The sequence below is a fragment of the Schistocerca nitens genome, chromosome 4, assembly GCF_023898315.1.
Source record: "Schistocerca nitens isolate TAMUIC-IGC-003100 chromosome 4, iqSchNite1.1, whole genome shotgun sequence".
Classification (NCBI taxonomy): Eukaryota; Metazoa; Arthropoda; class Insecta; order Orthoptera; family Acrididae; genus Schistocerca; species Schistocerca nitens.
The window spans coordinates 960,118,233-960,135,567 of NC_064617.1; the positions used below are offsets into that span (position 1 = coordinate 960,118,233).

General features: G+C 42.8%; 1 protein-coding gene across 1 annotated transcript in view; it reads right to left on the bottom strand.

Annotated features, from left to right (window-relative positions):
- LOC126253641 (protein Skeletor, isoforms B/C) overlaps positions 1–17,335 on the bottom strand; it is a 749,163-nt gene that overhangs the window by 75,841 nt on the left and 655,987 nt on the right. The window contains exons 6-7 of the mRNA XM_049955137.1: positions 16,920–17,100; positions 6,710–6,894 (exon numbers count right to left, since the gene is read on the bottom strand). Of these exons, the coding sequence (XP_049811094.1) occupies positions 6,710–6,894; positions 16,920–17,100 (366 nt within the window). The remainder of the gene's footprint in view (positions 1–6,709; positions 6,895–16,919; positions 17,101–17,335) is intronic.

Genomic DNA, 17,335 nt, shown 5'->3' on the forward strand with positions numbered 1-17,335 from the left:
TTTTCAGTTTTAATCTTCCAGGGAGTTTCAGGTCACGGTATACTTTGCTGTAGAATGAAAACAGTCCCATAGACTGTAGTTAAACCATTCTTTTAGTCCCGCACGGTTTACAGAACTTCTGTGAAGTTGGAAGACAGGAAAAGCGGTACTGGTGGAAATAAAACTGTGACGCCCTGTCGTGTGTCACGTTTGGAGAACCAAGCCGGTAGAGCGGCTGTTCACGAAAGGCCAAGTTTTCAGGTTCGAGTGCGGTCCGGCACACACTTTTAATCATTAAATGTTTTATCCATCAAAGCCGTGGATTTGAGACGTTCGTGGGGTTCAACAAACAAACAAAAAATGTCTAAGGATGTAATGGAAGATAGCTTTCGTAGTGAACTTCCCGACGTGAGCACGGAGCGTATCCTGGTCAAGACGTAATTATGTCCTCCCGTTATAGCAACACATCTGCAGGACTGGAGATCGTACAGAATGGCCTTATTCGCATAATAAGCAACAGTTCACGCTACACTGCGGATATGTAACCAGAAACTTGTGACAAATCTGTCTTGGCGGAATTCAAGATACTTGCATATCACCTACACGGGAACGCTAGACATTCCCTGACCTCTCCTCTTATATTGATACAGGAGGAGAAGGGGCGGGAGGGGAGGGGGAGAGGAGCTGTGGAAGGGAGAGAGGGGAATCTGAGCTACTGCCCGCTGTACCACGCTGCGGTGGCCGGCGCTTGGCCAACACACATTTCGAATGGGTGTCCGTGTTACGCTGATCTGATCAGGGGCAGCGATTTCCATGTCCATCAAATATCATTTCCTATACCCATCCCACACATTTAAAATACCATAACTACACTATTGCTTGCGAAATTTACAACACCAGTAAGAAGCCTGGTGATTCCAACGAAATTTATTCTACAGATTAGAGACATGAATATACACAAATGGTTACAATTACAGAACTGCACAAATACATGCACTGTGACGACGAGCATTCGTTACGCTGTGAAACTGTCACGTGCTGCAGTCAGAGCCTCTAGATGTCCTGGCACAGGATGAAAGAAGGCCTGCTAACACTGCTGGGATACACAATGCCACACGGTTCGTAGGCAGGTCCATAAGACATCGACAGTGATTGCAGGAGGACCAGAACGAACAAATTTCCGACCGACCACGTCCCAGACGTGATCGATGGGCTCCATGACTGGCGAATGTGCACCCGGCACAGGAATGATACCCATTGTTGTTTGAAGAAGGCTAGCAGATTCCATTTTATTATATCAATAAAAGTTGTGTTTGTGAAAAATTGCGAATTGTCAGTCACAATAACAATAAATACAATGTTATGAAGGTACACTAATTTTTTTAATAAATGTTCAACTTGTGCAGTTTAAGGGCGGTACACATCCAACTCTAAATCCTGTCTTTCCTACACTTTGTTGACAAGTCTGGAGTAACGGCAGCAAAAGCCTCTTTAATTCTGTGTCTCAACTCTGGCAGATCATTAGGTAGCGGCTGGATGTAGATGTTTTCTTTTCAAAAGAAAAAAAAATCACAAGACGTAAGGTCGATGATAGTGGAAACCAGTGGGAAAGAGTTGTGACGTATTGACCATTATGACCAATCCAAATGTCAGGGACTTTGACGTTCAACTACTCTCGTACAAAGAGACGTCAATGGGGAAGGGGTCAATCCTGTTGCCAAATAAAGTTTTCAGATTCACCTTCTGTTTGGGAATGGAGCCATTCTTGCAATATAGCTAGACAAGCCACCCTGTCACGGCAGCTTCAACGAAAAAGTTGGTCCGTACACTTGACGTCGGAACAAAACGTTTAATTTTGGGGAATCTCTTTGATGTTGTACAGGTTCATGGGGATGTTCTGAGACCCAGGTACGAGCATTTCGGATATCTATCTTTCCAGATAGGTGAAAAGTTGCCTCAGCACTGAACACCACACAATCAAGAAAGTCATGTTCCCACTGCAACACTTCACTTGCAAAGTTATAACGTCTACCAAAGTCATCTGGCTTTAAAGCATGAACCAACTATAACCGGAATGGATGACATGTGTGAACGTTTTTTTAAAACCTTCTACACTGTCGTCTTTGGATACTGTAGTTCAAGACTTGCTTTCCGAACGACCTCTTATGACTACGAGGGTAAGATGCTCTGATACGGGCAACAACCTCTTCAGACATTTTTGTCGTCCGGTGCTTCCGACGCCGATGTCATCCTTCACCAGCATAGCTGTGCATCTATCTGGGCCAGAACCGTGATACAGTGGTTTGAGGAGCATAATACGGAACTCACGTAGATATCTCGGCGACCAAATTCGCCTGATGTAAATGACATGGAACCCATCTCGGTCGCTACCGGGCGCCATCACCGCATACGCAAATCAGCGTCTCGTTATTAACGCGAATTACATGACCCGTGCGTAGACATCTAATGCCACGTACCTCCACAAACCTACCTACAAACTATCGAACCCCTGATACGCAGAATCCGTGATGTATTTCGTTCCAAAGACTGACAAACTAGCTACTAAACAGGTGGTCATAATTTTTTGGCTCATCAGTGCATAACTTACGTTACGCTGTGAAGAAGTAACGTCAGAGCATAAGAAAAAGTCACATGGATTTGAAAAAGTTATGTGTCCGATGATATCGAGACAAAAAATGAGCTTGTTGTGCTTATAAAAACTGTAAAATTCGATTTTATAAAAACTGTACAATTGGATATATTAAAAGCGTTGGCACTCTTTAACTTTAAGAAGAGTTATATTCGCGTCTGTTCGAACTTTAAAATCGCGTGATTTACAAATAAAAGGCTAAAAGTAATTTTTAGGTTTAATAAAAGTGTAAAAACGTTGCAGTGATCAGGGCGTCCAGGTCGAGTGTATACTTACGGCCTGTATCGTGAAAAGGTTAAAACGCAAGGAATTGTAGAGGCCGCTAGCATACCTTGCAGGCATCGTGGACTGCTTACAGAAGCATGTTCACAGACGTCTAGATACATCTACGAACTTTCGGAGCATTTTTAAGGGAAGCTGTAAGGTAAGATAAGACGCCTTTCGCCGACAATGCAAATTTCTGCCAGCATTTAACCCATTATTTCCGAAAATATTAAACAAGTCATTACCAAAATTTTAACAACTAAACATATGCATTAAATATATGTCTGTTTTTTCGGAAAAATAATTGGCTTTATACAACATACCATCAATTATACCATCAATTATAGGCGGGTGTGAAAATTACCGAACCACTAGTTTAATAAGTTACGGCTGAAAAATACTAACACGAATTCTTTACAGAAGAATGGAAAAACTGGTAGAAGCTGACCTCGGGGAAGATCAGTTTCGTTTCCGGAGAAACGTAGGGGCACGCGAGGCAAAACTGACATTACGACTTCTCTTAGAAGATACGTTAAGGAAAACAAGCCTACGTTTATAGCATTTGTAGACATAGATACAGCTTTTGACAATGTCGTCTGGAATACCCTCTTTGAAATTCTGAAGGCAGCAGGGATAAAATATAGGGAGCGAAAGGCTATTTACAACTTGTTTAGAAACTAGGTGGCAGTAAGATCCGAGGGGCGTCAAAGGAAAGCAGTGGTTGAGAAGGGAGTGAGAAAGGTTCTAACCTATCCCAGAAGTTATTCAATCTGTACACTGAACAAGCAGTAATGGAAACCAAAGCAAACTTTGGAGTAGGAATTCAAGTTCAGCGAAAAGAAATAAAAACTTTGAGGTTTACCGATGATATTGTAATTCTGTCAGAGACAGCAAAGGACTTGGGAGAGCAGTTAAACGGAATGTGCACTGTCTTGAAACGAGGATGTAAGATGAACATAAAAAAAAACAATGGTAATAGATACTTTTCTTCTTCTTCTTTCATGTCTCCTTGGTCATTTGCTGAGCAGAAATTTCAGCCTTTCGGACTCTTAATCGGTTCATAGCTTCCAATGTTCTTGCCGCATTCTGCGCTGTATTTATTCTCGGCTCTTCCAGGACTTTTATTCTTACTGAATCCCCATCATTGAAGGAGATAACTGCATCACACACGCCTATTCTTAAAGTTTTTATGCCTATGAAGACCTTTTTTTAAACCCGTGTCCATACAATGATAGTAAACTCCTCGTTACATTCTGTGACAATAGAGGCACTTTTTTTAGCAAGTCAGGATTTGCTAAGTTCCTGAATACAGGCTTAATGGCCTCAAGAACTGCTTGGGATACTAAGTGCTTATGTTTGAATTCATCTAGTTTGCCTGCTGCCTCTGCTTTTCTGTACTTCCACCATGTATCCGGTGCAGGTGGTCACAAATTATGTGCAGGGTTAGTATCTGTGGACAGCCTGTGAAAGTCTGTTGCTCACACTGCTCTGTTCTTGCATTTAGAATCATATGTGTTTTTGCTAATGATCTTGCCATAGTGTTCCTGAAATTCTTCAATAACTTTGTCAATAAGCCTTCCAGCATATTTCATCCTTTTTCCATCTGATAATTTGGTGTCGCCAAGTTTCTTTTTCAGCTGACGAAGGCGGGCTCCCATCCTTTTCTTTATATGGCCCACACATTCAAGCATTGTAATAGGTTCATCATAGGGTTTGCTTTTTGAAACAGTGTTGACGAATTTACAGTCTCAATCTTCCAGATTATTCATATTTCAAACTCCTCGCTTTTATTGTGAGCGATGAATAATAGCCATAGCTACCGCTTGCTCCATACTACCACTTGACCCTTCATAGTTCTTTGTACATGAAGGCCAATGGGCACTCTTTGTCTCTTCATTATCACCTACTAAGGTGCACCTTGGCAGTACATAGTGAGAACTTCAAAAAACCTTATCAGTACCAAGACTTGTTGCAGTACCTAATTTATTTTTGGAAGTGTGGACTATTTTTTGCCATGTCCAATTAAATGCTACACTAATATCTATTACACCACCATTCTCACTGACTGCTTTTACAGCTATAGTTTTCATGTATTCTGTTGCAACAGAGTCTATGCATTTTCCACTAATTTCAGTATACTTCTCATATTGTATAGGTGGGCTTGGTAGATTCAGGAGAGCACAATGTAGTCTCCACCACTACTACCTCTCCCAATACACCTAACTTCGTAAAATAACGTCACATTGGCTTCACATAATTCATTATTTGAGAATATGGCAGAAGTTATAAATGATAGATCAACACCACATATTGTGCATATAATTTTAAGTTTATAGACTAATCCAATACTGGCCAGTCACATCTTAGGAAAGCACTATATCTCAATGTCATAATTTAAATGCTACAGTCTCTTTGAACACAGGTGTCAAAATATTCAAATCTATATTCACATTTACACCATCGTTTTCATGGGGAGGTAATGTGTCTTATCCACAATGAGCTTGCAGTTTTTTTTCCGATGCACTGGTACGAGTGTCAACAGATTTCTCACGACTACAACTACTATTTTGCACTATTTAACTACTGTCCAGAACTGGTGTAGTTCTATAGTACCCATTTCCCTTGTTCTGGCGTCTCGTGATGATACGTTTTGGTTTAGTCATTTTAAATGAAAGGAACAACACACAACAGTTTCACTATAAACACAGCAAGCTAACAAATATCGAAATATTTGTTTTGTTTTCAAATATTTACAAGCATATGCTGCTTTCCTATATATTTATTCTTTAATGAAATTTGTCATTAAAAATACGTCACTTTTTCAAACCAACAGCTCAATTCATGGAATAAATAATAGAAATAAGGATTTAAAGTCACTTACTGCTCTTATACAAAAAGGTGTGCATTATTCAGGAACACACATTTTCAACAACTTGCCAGGAGCCATAAAAAGCTTGACAATCAATGAAATTCAGTTTAAGAGAAGCCTAAGGGATTTAATGGTTGCCAACTCCTTCTATTCCATTGATGAATTTCTCTGTAGAGAATGTGATTTGTGCGTATATGGTTGCCAACTCCTTCTACTGCATTGATGAATTTCTCTATAGAGAAAGTGATTTGTGTATATATATATATATATATATATATATATATATATATATATATATATAATCTAACTTCTGCACCATTTCAGTGCAGTAATGTGTTCATTGTAAATAAGTATTGTAGCAGTTCTCTTATATGTTTATTACCTTATAAATAAAAATTAAAATAAACATTTGTGATCTTAGTAAATGAGTGTTTGTAAAATGATTCTTTCATATAGTGATCATTAAAAAAAAGACGATCATTCCACTTGGGACCTGTGGAATGCTACATTAGCTAATTTGTTTTTGTTGTAAATATTTGTCATGTATTGTTGTTTTTCTGACATGTTCTACATCCTGGAGGACCTCCTCACTACGGATCAATTGGAATGAAAGTAAATCTAATCTAATCTAAAACAGCTAGCACATTTGAGTTCAGTGACGGCAGCCATCTTTAACGCAACTGCCGCTAGCGCTCCTTACGGTGCGATTCGGCACTAGCAAACTACGCGAGACAAAACTTGATGTATTTCCCTCCAAATTGACATTATAATCACCTCTGTAGGTACTATGAAATAATTTATATTATTTTTTAAAGTTGTCAAGTCCTTTTTGAAACACCCTAAAGTTTCTGAATCACCACCCTTGTTATGCAGGGCTTATCACAGAAGGCGCCGCGACGCCACGGCGCGACTGCAGCGCCAGCAGAGCGCGGCGGCGAGCCACTGACCTGCCCTGCTCGCCGCTGAGCCCGAAGGCGACGTACTGGTCCTCGCGGATGCGCGCGTCCAGCTGCACCTGCACGCCGTCGGCCATCATCTGCCAGCGCACCTGCAGGCGGTCGCCCAGCAGCTGCCGGCAGTTGCCCGAGCCCACCTCCTCCACGTCCCCGGGCGCTGGCGCCGTGCTGCTCGTCTGCGGAAACACGGCACTCTCCTTACTAGCTGCGTGGGACGCTTCTGACGTAATTCTCATGTACAAAAAACGATGTTGGGTTGTGTTTAAGATCAAGAGACAAAATATTAGTATTTTTATATGTCCATCCTTGTGATTGGAGGTCTGACGGGCTTCGACTGTTCACTAATGTAATAAAATGGAACACCTACAGCCGTCCTTATGATGTCGTTCATTTCATGGCTACCAGTTTTGATGCTTCAGTGCACCATCTTCAGGACTGTATGCATAAACAGTAATGACAGCATCACCAGTTTACCAGCCATGCAATACAAAGATAGATTAAAAACAGAATAAGAATCAAGGACAAGAGTCTACAATTGAATTTACAGTAATAACTTGATGAAAGCAACAGCTACAACCATTGCCACAAAGCTAAAGTGTACCATTACGAATTTCCACTGTATCATCATCACTGTAATGTGGGGTCGAGCCTGTTACTATGGATTTGGCAATGGTAGTGTTGGAAGGTGGCTGGATGCCCTTCCTGTCACCATCCCGTATCCCCCCCCCCAAGACAGAAGAAGTGTACCTCAGCTGTCTGCATCTAGTGTAAGCCATGAAATAGTGCGAGTCTTGTAACTGAGGCGTGACATGGGACCAGCCCAGTATTCACATCATGAGATGTGGAAAACCGCCTAAAAACCACATTCGCCGGGCGGATTCGGTCCGGGCCCGGCACGTCTACCCGAGTCCAGGAAGCAGCGCATTAGCGGTCACTGCTAACCTGGCACGTCACGAATTTCCACTGTACACATTGCACAAATATACTATTTATTAATAACTTCATTAATTAAATGGTGATGGCCTTGCTACAGTGGATACACTGGTTTCCGTCAGATCACCGAAGTTAAGTGCTGTCAGGCGTGGCTGGCACTTGGATGGGTGACCATCCGGGCCGCCATGCGTTGTTGCCATTTTTCGGGGTGCACTCAGCCTCGTGATGCCAATTGAGGAGCTACTCGACCGAACAGTAGCGGCTCCGGTCAAAGAAAACCGTCGTAATGACTCGGAGAGCGGTGTGCTGACCCCACGCCCCTGCTATCCGCATCCTCAGCTGAGGATGACCCAGCGGTCGGATGGTCCCGATGGGCGACTTGTGCCTGAAGACGGAATGCTCATTTATTAAATATTCCATGATTTTTATTATTATTTAATTAATGAAGTTATTAATAAATAGTATATTTTTACAATGTATACAGCGAAAGTTCATTATACTATACTTTAGCTACGTGACAATGGATGCATCTGTTGTTTTTATCAAATCATTACTGTAAATTCACTTGTAGAGTCTTGTCCTTCATTCTTATTCTGTTTTTAATCTGTATTTGTGTTGCATGGTTGGTAAACTGATGATACTATCATTACTGTTTATGCATACAGCCCTTAAGCCATAAAATAAATGATACCATAAGGGCGGCTGTAGGTGTTCCATTTTATTACAAAATATTAATCATCCCTTTAATTGAACAATGTGGTCGCCATGTGTAAATATAAAGCTTTAGGGAGCTTATATAAGTATTTTTCTCTTTTTTTATTCACATATTTAGTAATAAATGTCAAGAAATTCAAATATAACAAATACATATCTATGTTTCAATCTACACTGTCAATTATATATATATCAAAAAAAGTTTTGCATCACCCCGGTTCCCGGAACTCCTGAAGATAGACGTTGACTGTGGATATTGTATGACAGACACAGTCCCTTTGACTCTTCGGAGATGTCACTAAGTCCGCCCAAAGATGTAAACAACCATGCAGGAGCAGTGCCTATTAGAGGAGGGGGTCCGACAGCCGATCAGTTCCAGTAATTCCACCAGGAAGGAGGTACACGGCTCGTGTTGTCTGTAGTCCAACCATGCCTAGACGGTCAATACCGCGGTTCGATCGCGTCCGAATTGTTACTTTGCGCCAGGAAGGGCTCTCAACAAGAGAAGTGTCCAGGCGTCTAGGAGTGAACCAAAGCAATGTTGTTAGGACATGGAGGAGATACAGAGAGTCAGTAACTGTCGATGGCATGCCTCGCTCAGGCCGCCCAAGGGCTACTTCTGCAGTGCATGACCGCTACCTACGGGTTATGGCTCGGAGGAACCCAGACAGCAACGTCACCTTGTTGTATGACGCTTTTCGTGCACCCACAGGACGTCGTGTTACGACTCAAATTGTGCGCAATAGGCTGCATGATGCGCAACTTCACTCCCGACGTCCATGGCGAGGTCCGTCTTTGCAACCACGACAACATGCAGCGCGGTACAGATGGGCCCAGCAAGATGCCGAATGGACTGCTCAGGATTGGCATCCCGTTCTCTTCACCGATGAATGCCGCATGTGCCTTCAACCAGACAATCGTCGGAGGCGTGTTTGAAGGCGACCCGATCAGGTTGAACGCCTTAGACACACTGTCCAGCGAGTGCAGCAAGGTGGAGGTTCTCTGCTGTTTTGTGCTGGCTTTATGTGGACCGGCGTATGCCACTGGTGGTCATGGAAGGCGCTCTAACCTCTGTACGATACGTGAACGCCATCCTCCGACCGATAGCGCAACCACATCGGCAGCATATTGGGGAGGCATTCGTCTTCATGGACGACAATTCGCGCCCCCATCGTGGACGTCTTGTGAATTACTTCCTTCAGGACAACGTCATCGCTCGACTAGAGTGGTCAGCATGTTCTCCAGACATGAACCCTATCGAACATGCCTGGGATATATTGAAAAGGGCTGTTTTTGGACTACGTGATCCACCAACCACTCTGAGGGATCTACGCCGAATCGCCGTTGAGGAATGGGACAATCTAGACCAACAGTGTCTTGATGAACTTGTGGGTAGTATGCCACGACGAATACAGGCATGCATCAATGTAAGAGGACGTGCTACTGGGTATTAGAGGTGCCGGCGTGTACAGTAATCTGGACCACCACCTCTGAAGGTCTCGCTGTATGGTGGTAAAACATGCAATGTGTGGTTTTCATGAGCAATAAAAAGGGCGTAAATGATATTTATGTTGATCTCTATTCCAATTTTCTGTACAGGTTTCGGAACCGAGGTGATGCAAAACTATATATATATCGGTGTGTGTGAAGCACCCAGAAGACACGATCGGATGCCAATGTGAGCATGCACATGTGCAGACCATCAGCAAATGTGCAGACTATTGCAATTCTCTGTGACACACAAAATGGCCGCTAGAAAGCAGTAGTGTTGTTCCTGTTTATAGTTTTTACTAGGCCTCGTAGAGGACGTTGAATGACCACCGGGGAGGGCACAGAGATGGCACAGGCGAGACAGCCATATCAACACCTGTCAGAATTCGAAAGGGGGCTCATGTTGAGCACCCATTTCACCAACTGGTCGAATCGTACACAGTCCAGATCTGTGAGGCATTCAGATGTGGCAGTGGCCTAATGTTGGACTGCATGGAACCATGAAGTCAAACGTAATAACCAACAACATTTTTATACCAATGTCAGGTCAAGGGCACACCTTCCCCATCCCTCCATCCCCCTCCCCCCCCCCTGTTCCCGATGATCGGACAAAAAAAAAAAAATGGTTCAAATGGCTCTGAGCACTATGGGACTTAACTTCTGAGGTCATCAGTCCCCTAGAACTTAGAACTACTTAAACCTAACTAACCTAAGGACGTCACACACATCCATGCCCGAGGCAGGATTCGAACCTGCGACCGTAGCGGTCACGCGGTTCCAGACTGTAGCGCCTAGAACCGCACGTCCACACCGGCCGGCGATCGGACATACAGACATACAGTTTCAAAGTTCCCGTATATTCAGCGTTACTCAGAAAAATCTACCGCTAATTTATTCTAAAAATTTCAATCTCGCTAAATTGACTTCAATAGTTTTTAGTGAATAGCTAAATGCTATATACTTTGATGCAGTTTGATACATAATTGATGTTAAGCTTATTCTCTATCACTCTTGAAATTGTGCGGCCTAAGAAAGCTAAACAGATTTGTACTACATGTCAGAATACATCATTGTTTTTTCCTTTTAGTTACATCGTATATAGAGGTGAGAGATGTGTATAAAACTAATATTTTCTGGTATTTGATTGCAAATTTCGCCAAGTGCTCGTGTTTTTAACCATAGAATGATAGCAACTTCAAACTATGGCCCCTTTTATAAATGGCAAGTTTTTCCTAGTAACAAGGTTCTCTTCATGGCAACTATCACATTCCTTATGACTATTAGTGTGCAGTAAGTCATTTATAGAAATCAAGAGTGAAAATCAGTCTGTCTTGAAACTTGATTCTCGCTAGCTAATAAGCATGCTCATGCAGTCTACGAATGTTTTCTGTTACTTACGGGATAGTACCACCACGGCGGCTGGCGAACACCACATGAAAGACATGCAAAAAAGGAAGTAGGTACCAATTAGAAACATTAAAACCACAGGTAACAGCAATCACAGGGTGTCGACTGCACAAAGTTGCCGCTTGCCTCTTTGTGGTAAGTGAGCTTTACCAAAACTGAAGAAGCGTCCTTGCATAGAGAATGTACCATATGCCTTGAAGGTGAGATGACTACACTCACCTATCTGCTGCTACCGGCGTTGTGGAAAAGCACAAAAAATAGCCATTTCTGCTTTCTTCGTTTGACTTGCTTCGCAGCGACAATTCTAACAAGTGGGAGGCGTCAGACTCGGCCAAAGCAATTCATGTTTGGCGGCTTGCACCGTATATAAAGGACTCTAAGATATTTTGGCTCACTGTCACCTCGTTTCTGAGAAAACCACCCCTAAAGTTCATGGTGCGGAACCAATAGATTTTCATCACACATGGAGACCACAACGCATATTTTCCGAAAAATCGGCAAAAGAAACTTTTTCATCTGCCGCTTATGTAATCCATAAAGTTAAAGTACTTCAAAGAAAACGGTGCTAGCCGAGTTAGCGAGGCAAAATACTTGAGAGGGAGGAGCTGTGTTCGGCTCCTCTATGCACTCTGCAGGTTTCTCAGCTATATTTTTCTCCGTATCAAAATTGGTGGGAATAAGGTAAATAAATCAATAATAAAACAACAAGGCAAGTCAATAAAAATGAATATCTTGATTCTGGTCGTTTTACAATCGCTTTTTTATATGTTACATATTCATATGTCTATTCACATTTCCTCCGAAAAACTAGATGAATAGTACCTATACCAATATTCGAAGCAAATATATTCATAATATCGAGAATGTCTAATGTATGCAGTCTCCTAGCAATTACGACGTTCCTTCCGAAGATTCGGCAAAAAGAGAGTTGATTTACATTTAAAAATATTTCTTTATCGGGAATTAATTGTGAAGCATACCATGCATACGATGACTTCTCCCGAAAAATCGGAGCAAAAAGTTGGTCATGAATTTTTCTGTGAATCGTTAATGTGGAATTCCCGCTGGACAAACTCCAATTATGAAGCTAGGAAATAATTTTTTTAACTTGGCGATAAAAGTAAACATCACATGGCTGGCATACAGGTGTGCATTCCCCCTGTGCACCACAGTTACCAAATCTCAGTATCACTGTGCCTTTGTGGTGTACTTCGTAGAGAACAGTGCGTGACGACTATTCACCTCGATCAAATGGTTCAAATGGCTCTGAGCACTATGGGACTTAACATTTGAGGTCATCAGTCCCCTAGAACTTAGAACTACTTAAACCTAACTAACCTAAGGACAATACACACATCCATGCCCGAGGCAGGATTCAAACCTGCGACCGTAACGGTCGCGCGGTTCCAGCCTGCAGCGCCTAGAACCGCTCGGCCACCCCGGCCGCTCCACCTCGATCGTCGTTGACTGTAACTGTCATTATTTTGCAGAAAGAATGGTATAAGAGTCGCCTGAAAAGAATACAGGGCCAGAATTTATCAATTCCGACACGACAGATAGTTGTTTGGAATGCCAGTGGTTTTCCTACACCATATTAGGCGTGGTAATGTGTTGTGTTTGTGGTGTTTCCGTACATTTGCCCACCCCCTGTACAAACATTTCATAATACATGACGATGTATGTCTGTCGAGCCTTGCTATCTAATACGGAACAAGATGTACGATTTTATAACGATCTGAACATACGTTCTGTAAACTGAATTCGTCGATTTCCAGGATTTGGAGCAAGTGACGACCTTTGTTGAATGTTTGACCTCTTGTATAACTGAAGGTCTTATGAGCACATAAGGGGCAGTCGTAAAAGTTTATTTTGTCGATTCCTCGGAATGTACGCCTTTCCAGACCCCATATATGCCGAAAACTGGTCAGTTTTAGTTTATCTATCGTTTCTGTTAATTTTGAGTTGATTGCGGAGCATGAACTTAATGGGCGATTTTCTCAAAAAAGGGTAGTAGTAAACCAAAATACCTTACAATCCTTTATTTTAGGAGGTACACAAACGGCCTGTGGACCATGACCCGAACAGGTTGACCGTGTCTGAAGCCTTACCCTTGTAACTGATGTCATTTTGTAACGAATATGAATGTATTAAGTGTTTTCATGATGGTGATACTTCCAGGGACGATGGAGAAGAGCAGCTGTATCAATTTGAGATGAGGAATCCTAATCTGGAAACGATGCAGTCGAAATGTTTTCACTTTTCGTCTGCTGCTGATGATAAAAATCCATGTGTACATTATTTTGTAATACATTATTTATGTGCATAATTTACAAAAGATAGCACTATCGCAACAGGTAACCATTCTAGGTAAATGGGATGTTGGTTCGTCGCTGAATGTCAACTAGACGAGGAAATGCTCTTTTCTTGCTTTATCTCCATTTTGCCACGCCACTGCACTCGTAACGCCAAATGCGAGTACAATAGGAACTCGGTGATTTTACGGTTCTATTCATGCATCAATTTGTGCATGTAGTAATTTGGAAAAAAAAAATCGTTTATAGCAGCTCTGTACTTATGCGGGAAAGTGCGGATTGATTATACAGCGCTGGAAAACCCATTGGGTCAATACCACGCGAGATTCGAAGTCAGCATAAGGGAAAGATAACACTTTCTGTTAATTACAGGAATGAAACAGCAGCTTAGGTTCTACTTTCCATACTATACTGTGCATGGGTCACAGTTCATGTACGATTTATCGAATGCAGGTTGAATCCGTTTCACTCACGCTTTTCCAGTCGTGGGTCCGTATAGTTCAAAATGGCTCTGGGAAGTATGGGACTTAACTGCTGAGGTCATCAGTCCCCTAGAACTTTAGAACTACTTAAACCTAACTAACCTAAGGACATCACACACATCCATGCCCGAGGCAGGATTCGAACCTGCGACCGTAGCAGTCGCGCGGTTCCGGACTGACTCGCCTAGAACCGCTCGGCCACCGCGGCCGGCCCGTATAGTTCGTTGAACCTTTCGGTTGTTATGTTGTGGTACCACTTGTGCTATTTTCTTTGACCGTGGGGATAGTCTTCTTAACATGGTCTTAACCTGATGTCTCCTACGTGGTTACTTGTCTCGACCCATCTGGCGGCCGTACAGGAATACCATGTCTGCTAATTCAGTAAATTGTGCTATGTCTGGTCGACGGTACACATTCGGTTGTAAACACAGTTTTTCTGACTAAATTCTCCAGGAATAAGGTGTCTAAAGAGCCTAGAATACTATGTCTTCTCAGCTAGAATAACGAAGACGTTGGGTGTCTCACGAAAGCGCACAAGGCTGCAGCCTTAAATATCTTTGTATCAGAACTGGCGACGTCAGTGTACACATCCGGCCATCTCCAGTGGTGAGTTTCCTATCGGTACCCCTCGTAATGTATACCTGCATATCTCAAGCTGATAAATCTCTTTCGTCCCTGAATGTTTGTATCATTTTTATGGGAACACAGTTGACACAGATAGTACAGGGTGAGCACAAAGTCTTGTTGTGATTATAACAATTTATTACAGAATTTAACCGTTTGACATAATTTACATTTGATGCCGTTACAAAGTTTAGTGTTGCTAGTTTTTTAAGACCACTTACGTTAGTAAACCTCAACGTGTGCTCCCTTGGTAGCTCGGAGAATGTCGAGGCGGCATTCCAGTTCCCGCCAGGTGTTTCGTAACGTGTGTTCTGTCACAGTACTTACAGCACCTCGTATCCTAGCGTTCAGTTCATCGACGTCAGCAACTGGTCTGACTAAGACTCTGTCCTTGATATAGCCCCAGAAAAAAAAGTCAAGGGGCGTAATGTCTGGAGAGCGGAATGGCCAGGGTGTTGGACCGTTCTTTCCAATCCACCGATCTGGAAATGTTTCATCCAGGAAATCACGCAGTATCAAAGCCCAGTGGAGTGGGGGGGGGGGGGGGTTGCTCCATCTTGCTGTAAAAGTATCCATGGTTTCCATATTCTTCTAACTGTGGGGCAATGAATTGTTGCAAAGCACCTAAGTAAATGTTAGCGGTAATGGATTTTTCCGAGAAGAAAAACGGTCCAAAAACCTTGTCTCACTGTAACTGTACAGTAGCATGTGGAGACTCATATACGGACATTATGCCTATTTACCATTCCACTGACATGAAAGGTGGATTCACCGGTAAAGGATATGCGATTTAAGTAATCGTTAGCGCCATCAATCCTGTTGAGAATCTCAGTTACAAATCCAGCGCGTGTCAGCAAATCATTCGGTTGCAAGACCTGCACGATTTGCACTTTGTAAGCACGCAACCTAAGCTTTTTCATGAAGAATCTTCACTACACTTGCTTGCGGTACTTGAAGTTCACGTGATGCTTGACGTGTTGATTTAGACGGACTCCGTTGAAACGATTGCTGAACACGATCAACAGTTGCATCACTCACACGAAGCCTGCCACTTTGAGGACGATCTTCAACGCTGCCTGTTCCGTTAAACTTTGCGTACCATCGCTTTATTGATTTAACGTCACGAGGGCTGCGTCCATAAGAAGCCCGAAATTTACGCTGAACACTGATGGGCGATTTCATTTGGTGAAAGCAAAGCAAGCATTGCGCTTTCTCCTGCTTCGTCGCTATTTGGCCAGCAACGAACGTGACCTAACTAGACCGCGTCGGTGTTGTGGAGCACAACAGCTAGTAACACTAACCTACGTAACGGCATCAAATGTAACTTATTATGTCACACGGTTATTCTGTTATGAATTTTTATAAAAAGGGCGAGACTTTGTGCTCACCCTGTACATCACTTGCGAATTGATGAACTTACTTCATGGTAATGTAAGGCTGTGGTTTGAAGACCACGGTGATGAGTTTCACCACCTCGTCCATTTCGACTATCTGTTAAAGATCTCGGTATAGGACGGAGAATTCGGTTGCCAACGATTGAAATTGTCCCAGAACTACTGAAGAGGGTATGAGGGTTATGCAGTAAATTTAACGTAACAGTAATATACTCTTCCTTTTCCCGAAATTTCTTACCTTTGCATTGTATCACTGTATCGCAGCTTATTTAGAACTAATGTAGTTTGTAGCGACCCTGTATTTGATTCAGGTGTTATAAGTGAGTCAAAACATATGATGCGCATCGATAATTTGTTTTGTGGCCCAACAATAGTTTATGAACGAAATTTCTTTTTGACACAAATATGCGTCGGAACCGGCATTATTACACTTTTGTAACTGTGTTTTATTGTAAGCCCTAGGGCAAGTTTCTTATAAACCAAAGTAGTATGTGGTTTGATGAAAGCATGTAAGCCGCCTGATGCTGAACTGTATCAGTTCAAAACCGGTAACGGTACTTTTTTAATAACGTAACCTAAAATCAGTTTGAGACTCGTTGCTACTGTACACCGTCAACAATTTGTTCTACACATATTTAACAAAGCATTATATAACAACTAAATAAGTGCCCTGATGACGATGTATTAATTATTGGACGTAAGAGGCACTGTCTTTGCTAACAAACCCAAATCTGAAATGGCCTGCGTAAACAACGCGGTAAAAAAGTAGCTGCGATACCGCACCCATGAGGCTGATATACTGCAGCGAGTGGTTGCCGGGGCAGCAGGCGGCGCGAGTACTCACAGTGATCTTGGTCTGCCCCAGCGCCGGCGGCACGTCCAGGTCCTTGGGGATGAGCACGTGCCCGAAGTTGTGGCGGTACTGCACGCACCACACCGCCAGCCAGTCGATGTCGTACACGGTCAGGTTGCCCGGCAGCTGGATCTCGATGTCCTCGCCCTGGTAGCCGCGCAGCGGGTCCAGGCTGCAACACGCGCGTGCCGCACTCATTACGCTGTACCGGGATGCCAGACACGTACGCAGGCGCGAGGTGGTTCAGCAGTGGTTCCCAATATGGGGGTAATTATCCCTTGAGGGGTAAAATGAGATTTTCTGAGGGGTAAACATGAAACGATTCGATTCTGTTTCAGTCACGAAACTAAATTATTTTCAAAATATCATTACTACTATCACAATTTTGTACGACTCTAATATTGATT